Source organism: Zosterops lateralis (genome assembly GCF_965231275.1).
Source record: "Zosterops lateralis genome assembly, chromosome: 13".
NCBI lineage: Eukaryota > Metazoa > Chordata > Aves > Passeriformes > Zosteropidae > Zosterops > Zosterops lateralis.
Genome location: NC_139773.1, coordinates 3624829 through 3643290, shown reverse-complemented (window position 1 = coordinate 3643290; position 18462 = coordinate 3624829). Strand labels below are relative to the sequence as shown.

General features: G+C 47.1%; 1 protein-coding gene across 1 annotated transcript in view; it reads right to left on the bottom strand.

Moving 5' to 3' along the window:
* The window catches only part of ALPK3 (alpha kinase 3), a gene marked incomplete at its 5' end in the record, with an annotated part of 32710 nt that extends 16867 nt beyond the window's left edge, over positions 1–15843 (bottom strand). Inside the window, 3 exons of the mRNA XM_083870896.1 lie at positions 2448–2569; positions 5702–5740; positions 15701–15843. Coding sequence (XP_083727022.1) covers positions 2448–2569; positions 5702–5740; positions 15701–15843 — 304 coding nt within the window. The remainder of the gene's footprint in view (positions 1–2447; positions 2570–5701; positions 5741–15700) is intronic.
* Between the last annotated feature and the right edge of the window lie 2619 nt (positions 15844–18462).

Genomic DNA, 18462 nt, shown 5'->3' with positions numbered 1-18462 from the left:
GATTCATCCTCTAACAAGCAGCCAGAGACCTAGGTCATCATCTGACATCTCTCCTTCCCAGGCAATGCTACACAGAATCAACCAAAAAGCTGTAAAATCCTTGTGGCAGCACCTCCATGAAGGGCCACTCTGAAGAGAGAAGCCCAATATCCATGACCCTTGAGACCCTGAACTCCAGACAGACCAACCAAGGAAAGCACTTGGTGCAGAGATGTGGGATGAAGCTGCGCAGTAAATGGAAATGTTCTTGTTTCCTTTTCCACATCTCTTAGAGAACAAAGCATGAAACTCATTTTGTTGGGAAAAAAAAAACAAACCCACCTCATAACTGATGCAGGATTTGACCCAAAAAAATCAAATCAGACATAGCAGGGATACCAGTAGCAGGCTGAACTAGACATCAGGAGGAAAGGAAGGTTTGTGCCTCCACACACAGGAATCTGCCTCTGCCTGACCTGCTTTTTCCCTGCCTGCACCACTCACCACATTCTGGAGATTGGCTCTTCAAACACTTGCATCTTTCTGTGTTCCTAGACAGGCCCAGCAAGTCCTAGTCCAAGTATTCCCAGATATGGGACTAGCCTGTAACTCTCATTACTGGTCAAGAAGCAATAATAATAATAATAAAAAAGTAAGATGCTATTGTAGGTCACATATCCATATTTGTGGCTTGACCGTCAAAACAGGAGCAGGTGACTGTCTGCCCTTTGCCTCCATCAAAGTGTCCCTGGACTTCAGCCACAGTGCTGGGACTGAACTGGTTCCACTCTGGTCACTGGCCAGGGATATCACTGCCATTTCCTTGCTCCCAGCAACGCCTCCCAGTTGAACACAAACATCATGGCAGGGCAAGAGACCTGACCTACCAACCAGACTCTGCAGGCAGACTATGCTTTCCACCTCCTGCCCCTCTGTCCCAAAGAGATCCCAAGCTCCTAAAGCAGTCCATAGGACACATACAGGAGATGTTCATCTGGCAAAGGTGGTCCAAGGATGATTTTAAAAACATTTCCATGGAAATTTCTAAGTGTACAGAGACATCCCCCAACCTAGTTTACCAAGCACAAAAATATCATGACACATATTGGAAGAGACTCACTGACAATTTCCTTCACTTGAGTAGGAAATGAGGCCAGTATCAGGTCCAGTTTTCTGCCTGGTGCAACACACCAGGAAGAGATGTAATTTGTTAGAAGGAACCACCAACCTCAAAGGTGCAGCTGGTGAAGATTTAAGCCAGTGAGAGAAGCCAGGTCTTTTACTCTGGATTTCCCAACGTACCTGAACATTTTCTCACCTCTGACACCTGCAGAATGGTGTGTTCCATGCTACTGCACAATATGTCGAGCTTTTGCTTTCAGAAAACTGAAACTGGGAAGAACCCTTCTAATGACTCCCCAAATGAAGTGGTTTGGAGGCATCTCCTAGCAGCCCCCATTGGCTCTAGAAGCAGTAAGAAGGGGTCTGCTGAAGTTAAGCCTCAATAAAATCAATTCATCAGTTGTACCCCTTCAAGTTCAGAAGGTCAGCCTTCAGAACAAGGGAATCCATAAGAGAGAAGCCAAGAATTAACAGCTGGCAGTTTCTGGAAGGACTGAGACTGTGCTTCCTTACTTCCAGCCTGTTTCTAACAGCAAACCAGATTTCCTTAGGAAAATTTGGTCCTTGTGCCTAAGAGGCTCACTGGATTTACTCTTCTTCCAAAACTTACAAGGTTGTTTCACGTCTCTCACCAAGTAACCTCTTGGAGTAATTAATACTAGTGAAGCCAGGAAGAATCATGAAATTGTTAATAAGTACATTGAGAGGTTTTAGAGTTTCCATATTTAAAGAACAAACTCTCATCAGCAAAGGGGTTACTTGCCTCTATACCAGTGTGCTGCCATGCCACAATGCCTTACCACCAGCCCTCTTTTTTGGCCTCTCCCTCCTCCTCCTGTTCTTGACTTAACCCCTTCCTGCCCAATAGGATATTTTAACTCACTGGGCAGTGACCAGTTTTTATTTCAGATGTTGACAGACACAGAAGTTTATCACTGATACAAATGTAGCTGTGCTCTAACCATCTACAGCCAGCAGTGCTGGTTCCAGCACAACAGCCTTTGTCTTCAAAACTGCAGGTTCCTCAGTTATGGAGTATAGGATTAGAGAAGCAGAGATTAGGACAATAAAATGTAGCTGATCCAAGCAGTAACCAGCATATCCAATTTTATGGTCTTTCATTTGCCTTGTTTGAGATGTTAGCTTATGCCTTTGCCTCTTTACACTCTCACATGTTTCCCACCTCCCTTAAATTGAAGCTAAAATCACCATGCAACTGCTGAACTTTTGCTTGGCATTCTAACAACAGTGGGCTTGTTATCCTTGTTATCACTTGCTGCAGAGTTTAACTGGCACAAGTCCAGCAGGTGAGGCAGGACCAGGTTATTCACTGAAGACACTGTTACCTGTCACTATGCACGTGAATTTAGCATCAGAGTCCTCGGACACAGCACGGGATTTGATAGTGGTTTCAAATAGTGGCTGTGTTTCCTCCGTCAGCTGAGAAATGATTGCGCAGAAGGTGCTCCTGGAAGATTCAAGAAGCATTTCTTAGCGATAAAAGCACCAGAAAAATCAAAGGGTCCACCTTTTGTCTCACTTCAGCAGCCTGTGTTCTTGTCATCCATGCCCTCTTCCCTCCCATCATCCTTGCACTTGCTCACAAGCCCAGTCCAGTGTCAGGGCATTTGACTGGTCTCTCCCTCCTAAGATGACTGTCAATTTAAAGTGACATTTGGGAGCCATTCCCTTTGTCTTAGCCCTTATGGCTATCAGGGCAATGAATGTTGATCCACTTGATGAGTGAAGACCCATTTTAGCTCTTGATTATACCAAAACATCTCTTTGGCCAGCCAGCAAGCTTAGAGCTCTGCCTAACAAAGTCAATTCCCAGTTCTGAACCGTAATTGTTTCAAGAGTTGTTCTGTTCACTGGCATTTTCTTTTATTTGTGAAGAATTTCAGGCCAAGTGTGAATTGAACACGTCTCCTGAACACAGCAGCCCTCTTAGAATGAAGAAAAGCTGCCAGCTGTTGAACAGCTCACTGAGGAAGACTCTGGCTAGGTTTCTGAACCCAGGAATTAGCTGGGAAGGAGTTCCCTGTTTAACCCTTTACTGCTGCAGGTAGGCACACACTCCCTACTCCAGGGGTTCAGGCTCTGACCCCAAAGTTTGTGCTGGGACACCCAAATAGGCAGAACCAACCTAACAGTGCAATCTATAATGCCCAAAAGTAGATAATGGATTCTACAGGTATTTCAGCACTGTTCAATGAGTGCAATAGAGCCCCATACTCATCCAGCACTGCCAAACCTGCTGCAGCATCCCTGAGAGAGGTCCCAGAAAATCTGGGCTTTCTTAAATAAAGGGAAATTATTAAATTCCAAATTGAGGTTTCATTCAGATAATGCTGAGGCTCTTGGAAGAGAAGAGCTTCTGATTTCATTTTCCCCTCTGCAATTAAAACTTTACATATTTACAATAGGAGAGCGGATCCCAAGGTCTCAAGTGCAAAGACATTGGGAGAAGCCGCTAACATTGCAAGAGAGCTGGTAGCTGGCAGCTCTATTTATATAATTTTCAGCAGTGAAAGACATTCCTTAAACAAGTGATCAACTTCCAGAAACATGCAAGGGGTGGAACAAATGCCCAAACCACTTCTGACACAGCTCCACCATGAGCAGAAGGGCTCAGAGTGTGTGGTGAGGGTTCCATGAGGAGGATCTCAGCCTCACAAGAAGCTTCAGCTTGCAGGCAGGATGCTAATGCTGCTGCCACTAATGCTCCACCTGCTAAGGAAGCAAACTGGTTCAGGGCAAACCAAAAATCCCCACATTTAGCATGACCCAGCAAGGGAAAGTGCACTGACAGGGACTAAGCACATGTGGCTGAAGCTGTCAGGAGAGCAACAGCGACATCAACTTCCTGTTTCATACACCCTGAAAACTTACCTGGAGGCTGCAATGTCATATTTTCCCTCTGCCTTCTGTTAGAATGGGTTCATAAGAGATGCAGGGAGATGAATCCCTGAATAACAACCCACTGGGACTCAGGAGGAACCTCACCCAGCTCCCAGGCACCTTGTGTTGTATGAGGGTCAGGACAGGGCAAGCTCAGGATGTTGCAAACCAGATTCATCCACTGAAGGAGGGTAATAAGCATGGTCTGTTTCCAAAACACATGTGGGATAAATAACAGATTCCACAGCTCAGACCCTTTTCTGTGGAAATCAATAGTTACTAGGACACTGGCTCTGGCAAGCAACTCTTCACTCAACTGTGGGGCCAATGGAAGTCAAAAACTGTTTCAAACCAGAGCAACCTTTCCAAATTCCAGTCCCAGAAAAAAAAAAAAAATGCCCATTTCCCCAGAGCAAGACAGACAATCCAGTACAAGGCAGTTACTGGTAGGGTTTTGATGCTCCCTTCAATACAGATCCCCTGCCCCACTCCAGTAAATGCCTTTTAAATCCACATAAAGGAATTTCCCAAGCATCAACCAACATTTCATACCCCAGCAGGTGGGCAACCAGATCAGCATCTTATAATCAAGTGATGCACACACACATAGTGGCTCTTGGACCCAGTTTAATCCCAGCACCATGCCACCAGCACCAGCTGGCAGCACCAGGAATAAGTCTGGTCCACTCAGTGCAAATCCCACAACAAGGTGAAATACATACAGCAAAGGCTACTGAATGGCTTTGGAAAGCAGCTGTGCTCAGAAGCTGGGGGCTCCACAGGCTTGGCAAAGGAATCAGAGACTTGCCCAATGACACTTGGCAGGAAGCCTGGAAGGTCTGTTGAGTCTTTCAAAGAAACCATTGTGTTGGCCACAGCAGGATTTGAAGGCTCTGGCACTGTGGGGCTCTCAGCTGACTCACTCCAGCTGCAAGGAGGCTTGTCCAATCCAAATTGCTTTCTAAACCAGTAATTCAGAGTATTCGAAGAACTGGATACAAAAGCACTAGCCACTTTTTCTTTGGGCCTTCCTGGAGCTGCATCTTTGGGGCAGAAAAAGCCCTGGAGCCTAGAAGAGACCCCTGGCAATTCAGTAGCCTTTTCAATTAAAGAGGGATTTCCATACAAAAGCCTGCTGGAAAAGGAGATTTGAGAAGTGTATTCCTCTAGTAATGATTTTATTTTTCTGACTTTTTGGAGAGGCCTTTCCCTCCACGGTCCTTCTTCTACCTGCCACTCCAGAAATGCCAACTGATTTCCAAATGTGTTCTTTTGCCAAAGGCAAAGTACAGCTGTACAAGTGCATTTTGGGGCAGAGTCCAAGTGAACGAGGATCCTCACAACAATGGCAGGGGGAAGAAAATTTTTTCTCTGGATGTCTCAGGGAAGGCACATCCAATTTTTAATGTCTCTGTATGGAAGTCTCACTTTAATATAAAGAAGTAGCTGAACACCCATCCTTCATCTAAGAAAGAGGAATATTTCTTGCACCTTAATACAGGAATTATGATGAACATTCACTTTTCTTTCTGCAGTTAAAGCAAGTATTAGGGATCAAATCATGCAGAATGAGGCTGTTAGATCACTTCAGGGCTCTCGACTGATTAATTAATGAGTACCAAAGCATTACAGGTTAATCGTGTGCAGACAGATTCAGAAGAGTGTTTGGTCAGAGCAGTTTAATGCAGTGTAGTTTTACCTTCCTAAACTGGAGGGAGAGAATCTGCTGCTTGATAAGCTAAGCAAAAAACAGCATAAAAACCATTAGAGAGAGAAGCACGGAAAGGAGCTGAAATAAACAAACCGTTACAGAGACATATTAATGATGAGTCATTTTGCAGAGGTCAGAGTTCCTATTAAAAGAAGGTACAGCTGCCTTAGGCTGCCTGCCAGGACGAGCAAGCCACATTGTCAATTGAAATCAAAGGCTGTAAAAATGAAATGGTCGTTAACCGCAGAGAATCAGTGTCAGGACATTTACACAAGTAGGTTTCCAAGAAGCAGCACCTTGAGCCTTCCATGCACCATCCGCAGCATTGTGCTTAAAGCAGGCAACTCCACCCCAGGAGATGTCCAGTTAACGCAGGCGGGAGGACGGACGAGACCAGCCCAACTCTCTGCTGGCAAGCAGGAGGCCTGAGCTGGGTGCCCTCTGTGCTTCCAAGGACAGCTCCTGGGAGAAGCTGAAAACTCTCTGATCACATTGCTTTCCGGCCTGCCAATCGAATCACTAAGGTCTGGCAAAACATTAAAATAAAACAACAGAAGTAGACTTTACAAGAACCTACACATTTTGTTTTCTTTGTGGGAATGTGTAGTAGCATTAACCAATTTAAAGAACAAAATCAAACACACAAGTCCTGCATGAGACATCTTGATGAACTACTTACCAGTGGTCACCAGCCCTCCCAAAGGAGTGTCTTCAGGGTCTCATGTCCCTAGCCAAAGAGCCACATTGCCAGACTGTGGCAGCAGCCCCTTGCAGGTTGTAGGAAACAACCTCTGTGCATTGACCTGCAGCAGTCAGGAACAGATCCTCAAGCCTTGACCTCACCCACATGGCAATCAAAAAGTCTAAAACTAACCAGCTGCTAGTCAGCAGCATGTAAGCTCAGTGATTTAATGGCACTGAGGTACATGTTATGCCTATGCAACAACCTCACCACATAGCCTTGGAAATGACTGCAGCATGAGCATCCCCTCTGGGATGTACCAGGCCAGACTGACACATCCCTACATGCAGAGAGATCAAACCTCAGCCCCTGTTCTGAAGACCAGTGAACCACCAAACCTCAGTGCTCTAGGATGGTGCTACAGAAGACAACAGAAAGAGCCACATGGAGGGCCACCTGAAGGTGCACCTCTTCAGGCCCCCTACCCAAATGTGTGAGTCCCAGTCATGTGGAAGTCAGCACAACTCAAAGTCTTGCCCTAAAAATGATCACAGAGAGACTCTGAATCAAACTGCTCCTGCCAACTGTACATTCCACCTCTGGAGGCAGAGCCTCCATGTGAACACGAAGAAAAAAAGTAGTTCAGCTTGAAGTCCTGACACTTTACACAAATAATTGCATATTCCCTTGAGAAAAAAAAAAAAAACAAACCTGAAGGGCTCACTGACTCTTCTCCTTCAGGGAGAGCAAAGACAGCACAAGTTTTGGACTGTTGCTCAGGAGCAGCTTTAACCTGACAAACATGGGTGGCACTTGGCCTTTTGGCTTCACCCTCTCCACCCCCAGCCACACAATCCTGGTCCATTCCCAGTGCCAACTGCTGGTCATGCAGCCAAAGGATGTGCAGGTTGGGTGGGATCCAGCTGGGAAAATCAAATGCTCACAGTAACTGAGGATCAGTCCTCACCTGATCCATCTTTCATGTGTTGTGCTGGACTATGGGAGTAGTCAGACACAGGAGGTGTGTCCTTCCACCTCTTGCAACATCCCAGTGAGCTCCATATCCTTTCTGGCACTGCCAGGCACAACTTCGCACTACCTGCCTTACTGACCAGCACCTCACTTTGTCCTCAACACTCACAGACATCCTCAGAGCTTCTAGAGCTCAAATTGCACCTCGTGCTGCTCTCACCCTGTCCTGAACTCCTGGGGATCCTCCCACCCTCCTCCCAAGCCCAACCATCCCAAGTGATCCCAGGGGCAGCTGTATCACTGTGCTCTGGGCTGCCCCCAGGCACCTCTGTCTGTCTGGAAACACAACTCATGGGTTTAACTTGTCTCAAAACATTTTGCTTACCACCGCAAAGGAAAAACATCTTTTTACCCTCCAGAGGATACTAAAGACCTTCGTAAAGGAAAATGCTAGCTAGAATGCTAGTGCAGGCAGTAGTGTGCTTTTAATCACAATTTCTTGCATAAGATAAATAGGGATGTGTCTTGGCTTGGACGTAAAGAAAATTGCAAGAGTCAGAACAAAGGCTGCTTGTGCCATGAACCCATTGTGCTCATGGATGTGATCAAACAGTAAGCACTGACAGTGCTTTTTTTTTTTTAAGCCCCAGGATTAAGACAACATGGGCTTTATTCACTGCACATCCTGAGACAGTGCTGAACACTGAACTGAGGGTCTCTTGAGGGTCTCTTGATATTATCAGAAGAAAAAGGCCATCATGCATTAATTGAAGTTTAACCTCAATATGCTAAATTTGCTTTTCAGACTAGAGATTTAAGCCCCAGAGAGCACGATCAAATTGTGGATCCTGCAGCCAGCACAGCCCTGCCCGCAGGCAGCTGGCGCTTCACTTCAATTACGTTCCAGCATATCCATGTAGAGCTGTGACAGCACAGCTACATCAGAACCCCATCTGCCCTGCTGGAAACATGGAGCCCTGAGCAGGGCACCAGATGCTGCAGAGTGCCTGGTCTGATCCTCTCTGGGACAGGGCTGTCTGTGGCCTGGGCTCCCCAGGGACTTATGAGCACACACAGCACAGGGCTCTCTGCTAATGAAATGCAGCCTCAGCAGTGGATGTGTCTTCCCTGAGCAAGCTCGGGGCCATTATGGTTACTGGATAAAGGTAAATGCTTCTGTTATCCTGAGGAACACATCTAAAGTAGGGAATCAAGGCCTCAAGTATAATCCTTCCTTCTATTGGAGAAGTGGACTGCAGAAAGGTCTGCTCCAGGCATATCCAGCACTGGTGGGATGAAGCCTCCTCAGGCACCTCCCATTAATGAACAGAAGCTCAGCTTTTTATAAGCTAGTTCTGAAAATACCAGAACTGTTCTTAAGTGTTGGACCATAGCATTATACCTTTTCACCATGTCCATTCTATCAGTCTCAGTTCTTCATTAAATTTCATTTTATCATATGCTTTCAAATTCCTTTGGCCATTTATCATCATCTTAAAGGTTTTAGCCCTTCAACTACTCATAATTTTCTTTGGAAGTGAAGACAGCCTTCCTCGTTTTTCATGCACTTGCCAAATTTCAGTCTTGCAAGGGCAGGAGGCAGAACTGTCAACACCACTCACTTTTTTTAACCACTCAAGTTGATGGTATGGGCTGGCATCCACTAGCACTAAAAAGTTAACTGCTTGAAAAACATAGATTTTTCAGTCTGGCACCTTTTTTAACCCTCTCATGTAATCACCCATGAAATTGCTCTCTTTTGGTATTTCTTATCACTGAGATAAAGAAATCTTTCACCTTCCAGTTCATTCTTCACATGGAAGTGAACAAGAGCTCAGGAGACCCTGAAATAGGCTTAACAGTGGCTCCATCCTCATATGGACAAGCACTTGGACTTGAGCTGCTTGAGCTGCAGCAGTGATCAGTATTTTTCAGTGCTCTTTCACAGCATGAAAATTGACCCACACGAGTTGTCCAGTGAAGGAAAAATATAGCAAAACATGTCTGTGACAGCAAAGCTGACACGTTCAAGTTCTGTTTTGAGGGAATCAGCGTTGCACCAAAGCTCCTTCGGAAGCCCATGGAGAGCTGAATTGGGAAGCCTGTCCATCCCAGGAGCTGGACAGAGGGACTGGCGTTTCCTACAGACACTTTCCTCACTGGCCCTCTGACCCATGGCATTACTGGGCAAGTTTTGCACATGAAGACTCCCAAGTATAAGGTTTCCTATGAACTTGCCTGCCTTCAAGGTTAATACTACTTGAGACAAATACAAGCCACTGGGAATCCCGCCTCAGCTGTCAGCAGTGAACTCTTTTCAACATTTAAAAGCAAATACTGAGGCTTTCATGTAGGCATGGCTGTGCTCACAGCTGCTTTCCTGCCATGTGTCCTGCTCCTTATCAAGCACTCCCTGCACACACAGAAGGAGTGTGCTGGTGTTCATATACCATGGCAGGAGCTATCAGCAGGCCTGTGATAAAGCAGCTCTGAGTGCTGTGTTGCTGTACAAGACACATTGTTATTTCACTGACTGGAAAACAGATGTATTGAGTCTTTGCTTGTCAAGGTCACAGACCGAATCGATGTCAGAGATGCAGAAATGTGGCAATTTTTTCAGCAGGTAATTTACTTTTTGCTGAGATGAACATGGACCTGTATGTAACAATTCAGGCTAGATTTCATTAACAGAGAAGGTGGAAAACAATAAATTAAGTTACACATTCTTGCATCAGCCTCCATAATGCTCTGAAGATGGCTCAGATTAGTGTATTTCAACTGAATTATTGCTGCTTCTATGGCCCAAATTAAACTTAGAAACACACCAAGGAATGAGAAATAGCAAAAAAACCCAAAGTAAATATTGGACAATGAGATGCCCAGGAAAGGTGACAATCTCCTGGCAGCTCACTCCGTAGAGAAAAGAAGGAAATGAAAATAAAATTGTGTGTAACAGCCCTCCCATCTTCCTCTTCTTGGACCAGGTGATGATGTGAAGTGTGAGACTGAGTCAGTGTGAGATAAAAACCTCATCTACTCAAGATCTTCTTCCCCTCGTTGAAAGAGAGCAAGGGTAAAGCAGGTTTTAATTCCATCTCCTGGGAACCACCTCTGCTGTGGCATGAGAGGTGCCTTGTTTGGAGATGACCACACTCTCCCCTCCACACAATGGTATCTCTGGCATGGGAAACATCCCCTTTTATGAGGTTTCCTGAGAAGAGCACATATGATATAGTCCATATCTTAATAGTGGTCTTGAAGGGCATCAGCTCCCCAGCCTACACACTCAGCTCCACTTGGCTGTCTAGGGGATATGGACATATGGACAGCAGGCTAGAGAAAGGGAGCCAAAAAATCTCCCTTTGGAATTGTTGAGGACTGTTATTCAGAGTGCACAACGGCAGAGGAGCCCCACTCAAACCAGACACCCCAGTGCAGGTAGTCACAGCAATGGGAAACAGACACCTCTGTCCTACAGGTCACAGGGTGTGGAGATGAGTCATTGATGTCTTCAGCTTTGCCTTTCCAGTGGGTACTGGCTGTCCCTCCTTCCAGAGTTTGGGACACTTCCATGCCACAAATCAAACTGACTGAGTGCTCTCAGTGCCTCAGCTGGCATCTGACCAGGGGGTTACACCACTCCTCACCAAAAGCAAAGTCCCGTTGGACATTACAGGTGCCCACCCAGCTGCTAAAGAGGGAACTCGGCTGAACTAAACCTGCTTTTCAGGAACCAAGTGCTCCTCAGCTTCCAGCACACTTTATTATAGCAACAGATCTTTCTCCTTCATTTGATATTATGTACAAAGCAAGAGGGACAAGATTGGGAATGGTTTCCAGCCAGAAGAGCCAGGTGGCAAGGCCCTCTCCTGAGCTCAACTGCCACCCTGAGCAGAGTTATCCAAGAAAAGATCAGAGGCAATGTCACTACACTCTATAAATATCTGTATATGATACAGCTATGACAGTAGAAAGATACTCAAGCAAGGAAGCAATGCTCTAATGAGACTGGGGAGCAGACACCTACATGAGCTAAGAGGTGCAGATTGCTTCCAGCAGAGAGGTTTGCCCAGCAGTCAGATGAAGGTTTAATATAAAATTGCATCTCTCTGCACAATACACTCTCCAGACTCACTAGTTCTTACAAGGACACCTAAAAAGATGTCTCGAGAGCTGTGGCCCATGAATGCAGCTAAGGCAGACCCTGGACAGGACTGACAGCTCCTCCTCTCATGTCATGAAATAATTATAGTCAAGTGCTTTGAGTCATAACAGGTTTGTTTAAAAAAAAATAAAGTCTTGTCAGCAGACAGAGCAGAGGGCAAACCACTGTGGCCATAAGCTGCTCCTCACATTGTCCAATATCAGGTATGTTAAAAGACCAACAAAAGAAAGAAACTGAGCTGTTTGCTCACAGGAAAAATCCTTACAAAAGACAAGTTCCCAAGGGCACAAAGAGTGAATACCCTGAACGCTCTGTTTAATAAAAGGATGATGTTTTATGGCCATTTTCAACACCTCTATTCTTCTGCCCCCCTTGGCACCATCTCTGGAAAATTCTACAAGTTAAAACCCAGAAAAATCATGTTCTGGTTACCAAATTCCTATCCTTCAATTTATATGACATTCCTTTCCTCCAACAGGATTAGGGAGACCAAGTAAGACCATCCAAACTGCCCTCAACATTGAATCTCAGACTGGTTTGGTTTGGATGGGACCTTAAAGCTCATCTTGTCCCATGGCCAGGAACACCTTCCACTATCACAGGTTGCTCCAAACCCTGTCCAACCTGGCCTGGAACACTTCCAGGGATGGGGCAGCCACAGATTCTCTGGGCAACCTGTGCCAGGGCCTCACCACCCTCACAGGGAAGAATTTCATCCTAATAGCTCACCTAACCCTGCCCTCTGGCAGTTTGAATCCATTCTCCCTTGTCCTGTCACTCCAGGCACTTGTAAAAGTCTCTCTCCATCCTTCTTTTGGCTGCCTTCAGGTACCGGAAGGCCACAATCAGGTTATATTACATTATGGTTGTAGGTTGGAGACAGATTCAGGACTGGTCTCACTGATGATCATGAGACAAACAGCAAAGATTTATTTGGCTGCCTCCTTTTATAGAAAGTTCAAATTTCCCAAGCTTGGACAACTGTAGTCAGGGTCTCAGCACCACCCAGCTCTCTAGCCAGTGATATGTCTGCATTCAGGATTAAATAGAATTAGCTAGAGTCCCTGTCTGAGTTCAAATCCATTCTATCATTGCTCACTCAGGGACTTATTTACTTCTTTTCTAGAGCAAGCTAGGCTCAGCTGAGTTAAATATTCTGTTATAGCTAAATGTGTCTGTCCAGCTACAGAACAGCTGTGCTGTGACAAGGTTACCCAAAAACTTCTCCAGGATGAACAGTTCTAGCCTTTCCTCATAGCAGATGTGCTCCATCCCTCTGACAACCTCAGTCCCTCCTCTAGACTCGATCCAACAGCTCCATTCCTGTGCTGGGAACTGCAGAGCAGAATGTGTTCATAAGTCACCCCAGAAGCAGGGATTTCCAGCCTCAGCTTCTTTGCTTAAAGATCTCTGCATGTATTTGTGTATCTCTACCATGTTACTACACTTTCTACTGCTTTAAGAAGCAGCAAAGAGAACAGGCAAGTATTTTGGTTAAACATACTCTATATATACATATAAAGACAGAAACAGAGAAACTTGAAAAAGAATACATTTTCTGTGAATTAGAATATCCATTTTAGTTTTCTAACCACTACAGTAGCCTCCCAAAAAAATCCTGTATCTGCATCACTTGTCACATTGCCTTTGTTAGCTTCAAACCCAGCAAATCCAAACCTATTCTGTATTAAAGAGAGCTGCTCAGTGTTATCTGCTGTTCTGCATGTTGCCCATTGTGCTTTTCAAGTTCTCCCCGGCAAGCTCTCCAGATGTTCCTGAATTTAATTAAAGTCATAATTGCTTTTGGAAACTCTCCTTGCTATACCATTCCACTCACTTGCCTTCCAGAATTGTTATGATACATTATTTAATTACAACAAAAAAAACCCTACTTCATTCAAGTTGCATCTGCCCTGCATCTTAGACAACAGTTTCCAAAAATCCTGGTTCAAGTCCTCAGCACTTGTAGGGCTCTGCAGGGAACCAGAGTTTTTAATGTCTCCTCCCCTGACTCATTAGGGAACATAGAAGTTGCCATGAACTCAGGGAAAGGTCAATTTTGCCATTTAGCTACCATTTAGTTGCTGCTTCTTACAACAGAAGGGGCAGACAGTGGAGTTAAGAGACAAAATGGAATTGCCTTGCCACAGGCTTTGACAATCACGTACGTAAGTGGTTAGAAAAACAATGGGAAAATTTGTAGAAATTGAATGTGCTGCTGAATTAAGTGGGGCAGCACAAAGTCCCTTTGCCAGCGCTGGGCACCCACAGACAGAAAACTGGGGTGCAGTCATGGCAGAATTAGGTTGACAAGGTCAAGAGGTTCAGGGCTCAGAGCTATGCGACCATGGGCCAGATTTACCATGCCTGAGCCACAGCCTCAAGTGCTGGTGCAGCCAGAAGACCCCAGGTGCACTGCCTGCATGGCTGCTACATTGCTCCATGCCTTCCCCAACAGAGAAAACTTTGGAAATCCAGCTGGGAACACCGAAGTATTACTTGCAGGATGGATGAACCCTCCTTCACAGTTAAAGTGATTAAAGCTGCAATTTGAGCATAGTCAAGCAAAATAAAAGTTAAGCTGTAGGCAACTCAAGCACCTCAATATCTTCGTTATTAAAGCCTCTCTCTGCTTGTAATCTGCAGAATGGAGTCACTGGGTTCCACTAAGAGATTTCCAGTTCACAGTATGATCTGAGGCCACAGACTGAGGACCCTGTATGGGCATTTGGTGGTGCTGAAGATGTTACAGCATGCAGCCAGTCTGCCATTAGCTCATACCCCAGCACGACATGATACCACCACAATGGAACTGAATTCAGGCAACTTCGCTTTAGTGTTGCCCCAGTTTTAACACCTGACTTCCAAGCAGCACTTTTTTATTTCTTTTGGTCCTGCGTTTATTTTTATGAATGTCTGACTCCTTGAGGCATCAATGCTTGACACGCTGGAAATGGATTATTTATAAACCATCAGCAAGAAAGAGGCACACTCATTTGGAGAGCTTATAGACTGAAGAGCATTCCCACTGAATTCAAAGCAATTTCAAGGCTTTTTTGAATGCCTCATACAATCACCGACACCTTGGGCACTGCTGGCACATCACCGAGTAATTCTGTGTTTGCTAACCTCAGACAGGCTCAGCTGACAGCATGTTTATCATATTTCTCCCCGCGAACAAGCCTAATTCCTACCCCAGACCCTGTGCTGGAGGCCATTCCTGACCCAGGAATGCTGATCTCATGGCTGCTCAGCCCCTATCTACAGAGTAGAAATGCCTTTTTGGCAGTAAGATAAGGCACCCACACACAGAGCCCAGTGGGCCCCTCGCTCTGTCTGGTGAGCCACTTCACTACAATGAAGGCAGGAAGGTCAGTGCTGTTCCCTGCGTTTAACTGGAGACACTCTTGTTTGTCAGGATTGAGACTTCATTGGGGTCTGCAGCTTTCTCATGGGGGGAAGAGGAGAGGCAGCACTGATTGATCCATCTCTGGTCTCTGCTGACCAACGACAGGACCTGAGGGACCAGCATGAAGCTGTACAAGGGGGGTTAAAACAGACTAGATTATTGGATATTAAGAAAGGGTTCTTCACCCAGAAGGTGGTGGGTCACCAGAACAGGCCCCACAGGGCTGCAGTTACGGCTCCAAAGCTGCCAGAGCTCCAGGAGGGTTTGGACAACCAGCTCAGGTGCAGCTTGGGGTTGTTGGGGTGTCCTGTGCAGAGCCAGGGGCTGGTCTCGATGATCCTTATGGACAGGATATTCCATGATTCTATTCTACGATTCCACCACTTCGCACACCCGCCCAGCCATAGGCAATGTGCGGTGCCGACAGGCCCTGCCCGGCAATAGCTGCGGCACCCCCAGCTCCCCTTGGGGAGGCGAGGGGCTGGTCTGCAGCACACCAGCTCCTCAGGAGAGCCCGAGCCATCCATGGCTTGGTTTTCTCCCCCGGAGCAGCTCCCCGGGGACGGCCAGGCCCATTGGCGGCACCACTTCCAGCCGGCCGGGCCCGCTCTCCCCCGAGGCCGGGGCACCCTCACGGCCGGGTCAGGGCCAGCCCGCCCTCCCCTCCCCTCCCCGCCGCGCCCGGCCCGGCCCGGCCTGGCGTGTCCCCCCAGCCCCGCACCCCCGGCAGCGCCTTCCCCTCCCCGGGCCGGCGCTCACCTGTTCTGGGGCCGGATGCCCAGCAGGTAACTCCGGCGGTCCGGCCGCGAGGCCCAGGCCGCGTTCTCGGCCTCCTCCGCGCCGTCGATGTGGCTCGTTCCCCGCCCGTAGAGGCCCGCCAGGGCCCTGCGGGTCGAGCTCATGGCCGGAGCGCGGCTGCCCTGCCCCGCCGCTGCCCGCCCTGTCACTCAGCGCCGCCGTTTATAGTCGCCCCGCACATGCCGCTGTCAATCGTGACGCGGGGCCGCTGCCCGGCCTCCCGGGCCCCCTGCCCGGCCGCCTCCTCCTCCCCTGGCCGCCGCTGCCGCTCCAGTCCGGCTTGTGAGGAAGAAGGGAACTTTTCCTTATGATAACCTCCCCGCCACGGGGGGTTTCTCACACCTCAGAGATCTCTCTGGTGATCACTGACAGAACCCGACGGCGCAGCACTGAAGTTGTGTCAGGTTTGGGTATCAGGAAAAGTTTTTTCCCCAGGGGATGGTCGGCACTGAACACACTCTGCAGGAAATGGTCACGGCCCCAAGGCTGCCACAGCTCCAGGAGATTTTGGACAATGCTCTCAAGCACAAGGTTGGATTGTTGGACTGTCCTGTGCAGGGACAGATGTTGGACTCGAGGGTCCATGTGAATCCCTTCCAGCTCAGGTTATTCCATGATTCTGTGATCTCTTAGGATCAGCTACAACATTCCCCACCCCCCTGCAGGCACAAGGCTCCCACCCTGGCTGGCTGCACCACTCCTTGTGGGCATGGCAGTCACATCCTCACATCAGGAGCCTGGCAGCCTGGTTTTTATTCCAGAATGCCCAAGAGGAAGTCTGTGATGGTATTTATTCAGTCTCCGTAAATAAGACAGCACAAAAGAGAGATGTAAAAGGTGGATGCATGTCACAGACAATTTCTAGCAGTGATTTAATACCAAATGAAAATATAATGAGTAATAAAATGGAATTATTTTCTTGTTCTATCTTTCTCTTGCCTGTCAAGTTGTTGCATCATGCGCTGCAGACGTGTCACTGGTGGTACCACATCCCTCCAGCACTGGAATGATGGATGGAGCAGATTCACTGTGGATTAGATGCCTGCCTATGGCTGCAGTGATTATGGCAGGAGCAGGGAAATGATGGCAAATTGCTCCATTCCAGGAAATACAACATGTTTAAAGCTGATTCTCCCTGGGCAGGAGAGGCAGCAGATGTGGCAGCAGAGCAGGTGATGGATCAGTTGGTGCAGGACACTCCTGATTCCATTTCCTCAGCAAATACTGTGATTTGGAATGTGGCTTTGGATAGGGACTGGCACTGGGGTATGCACAGAGGCACAGTGTGTGCATCACCCACACAGGTGACACAACAGTGGCAGCTGATCACATCATCAGGCATGTAAATTGCAGGATTTGTGATACTAGAGATGATACTTCATCTGGGCAAGTGCAAAGGAGATGGACCTCCTAAGACATTTGGAAGTGGTCCTAGGAAATATGGAGAAGGGTGGTCCCAGGGGGCTGATTGAAGGCCCCACCTTCACCAGGCAGTGAAACAGCAGGTGAAATTGCATAAAACAAATATAGCATGATCCATGGGGGAAACCACAATACTCATTTTCAATAGGCAGCAGTGGGCTCTGTGTGAGCTAATGTTACTTAGAAATAATCCATCTCAAACAGAAAACAGCAGACCCCCAAAAAACCCAAATGCAGAACTCAGAGAAGGGCAGCAAAGACAAGCCAAGGTCCAGACTGGCTGCTGCATGAAGAGTAACTGTGGGGGCTGGAAGAAACTATAGAGGTGCCCATGACTGAGGTATACACATGTGAGACAGACAAGGAGAATAAATCAAATTAGCAGGAGGTAAAATAATTGAAAGGGAGATGCTTTCTCTCTCACCTTGGCTTTAGGCTACTCCCACACATGGCTGTGGCTGTTCAATGTCAACAGGGATTAATAAAATCCACAGGACAAATCTGTGGAAAGAAAATCTCCTGAGGTTTATGCAGTATGAAGATATTACCTTCAAGAAATGTTTGAGCTGCATAAGAATATTCAGTGTGTGCGTGCCCTGATCTCACACTCTTTCCTCTGCTCTGGCTGCTGCCCAAATGTGGGAGGCAGGATGCTGGGCTGGGAGGACCCAAGTTGGCATTCTCCTGCTCCCATCCTTTTCTCTGGAAGGAGAAAGAGGACTTTCAGGTCCCACAACTTCAGGAAACCTGAAATCCCAGCATATGAATTACACATTATTTTACCATGAGCCCAGTCTCTTGGCATATTGATCTGATAGAACAGAGACCAGACTAGCTAAGAAGGGTGTCCAGAACAGGTTTCTGCTTTGGGCCTGGAACTATGTCTGGTTTCAGATTGCCAAATACAGGAAGGACACTAATATCCTGGATCAGGTCCAGTGAAGGCCACCAAAAAGATTGAAGGAGCTCAGACACCTGATATGGGAGAAGAGGATGAGAGAAACTGGGTTTTAGGCTTCAGGGAAAGGCTAAATAGAGACCCCCTTGTTTTCTTCACTACCTCATAGGAGGGCACAAACTCAGAGGTGCAGAGTGATTGAATGAGAGAACAAAATGCAGATAGCAAGGAGGAAAGTTCTGACTAGATATTAGGAAAATTACTCACACTATGAAGGGAATCGAGCAGTACCACGGGGACCCAGGAGGTGGGCAATCTCCATTCTGTGAGACAGCTGACTGTGGATGGGACAGGGTGCTGAGCAGCTGATTGACATTCTGCTCAGAGTGGGGGGCTGGCCCAG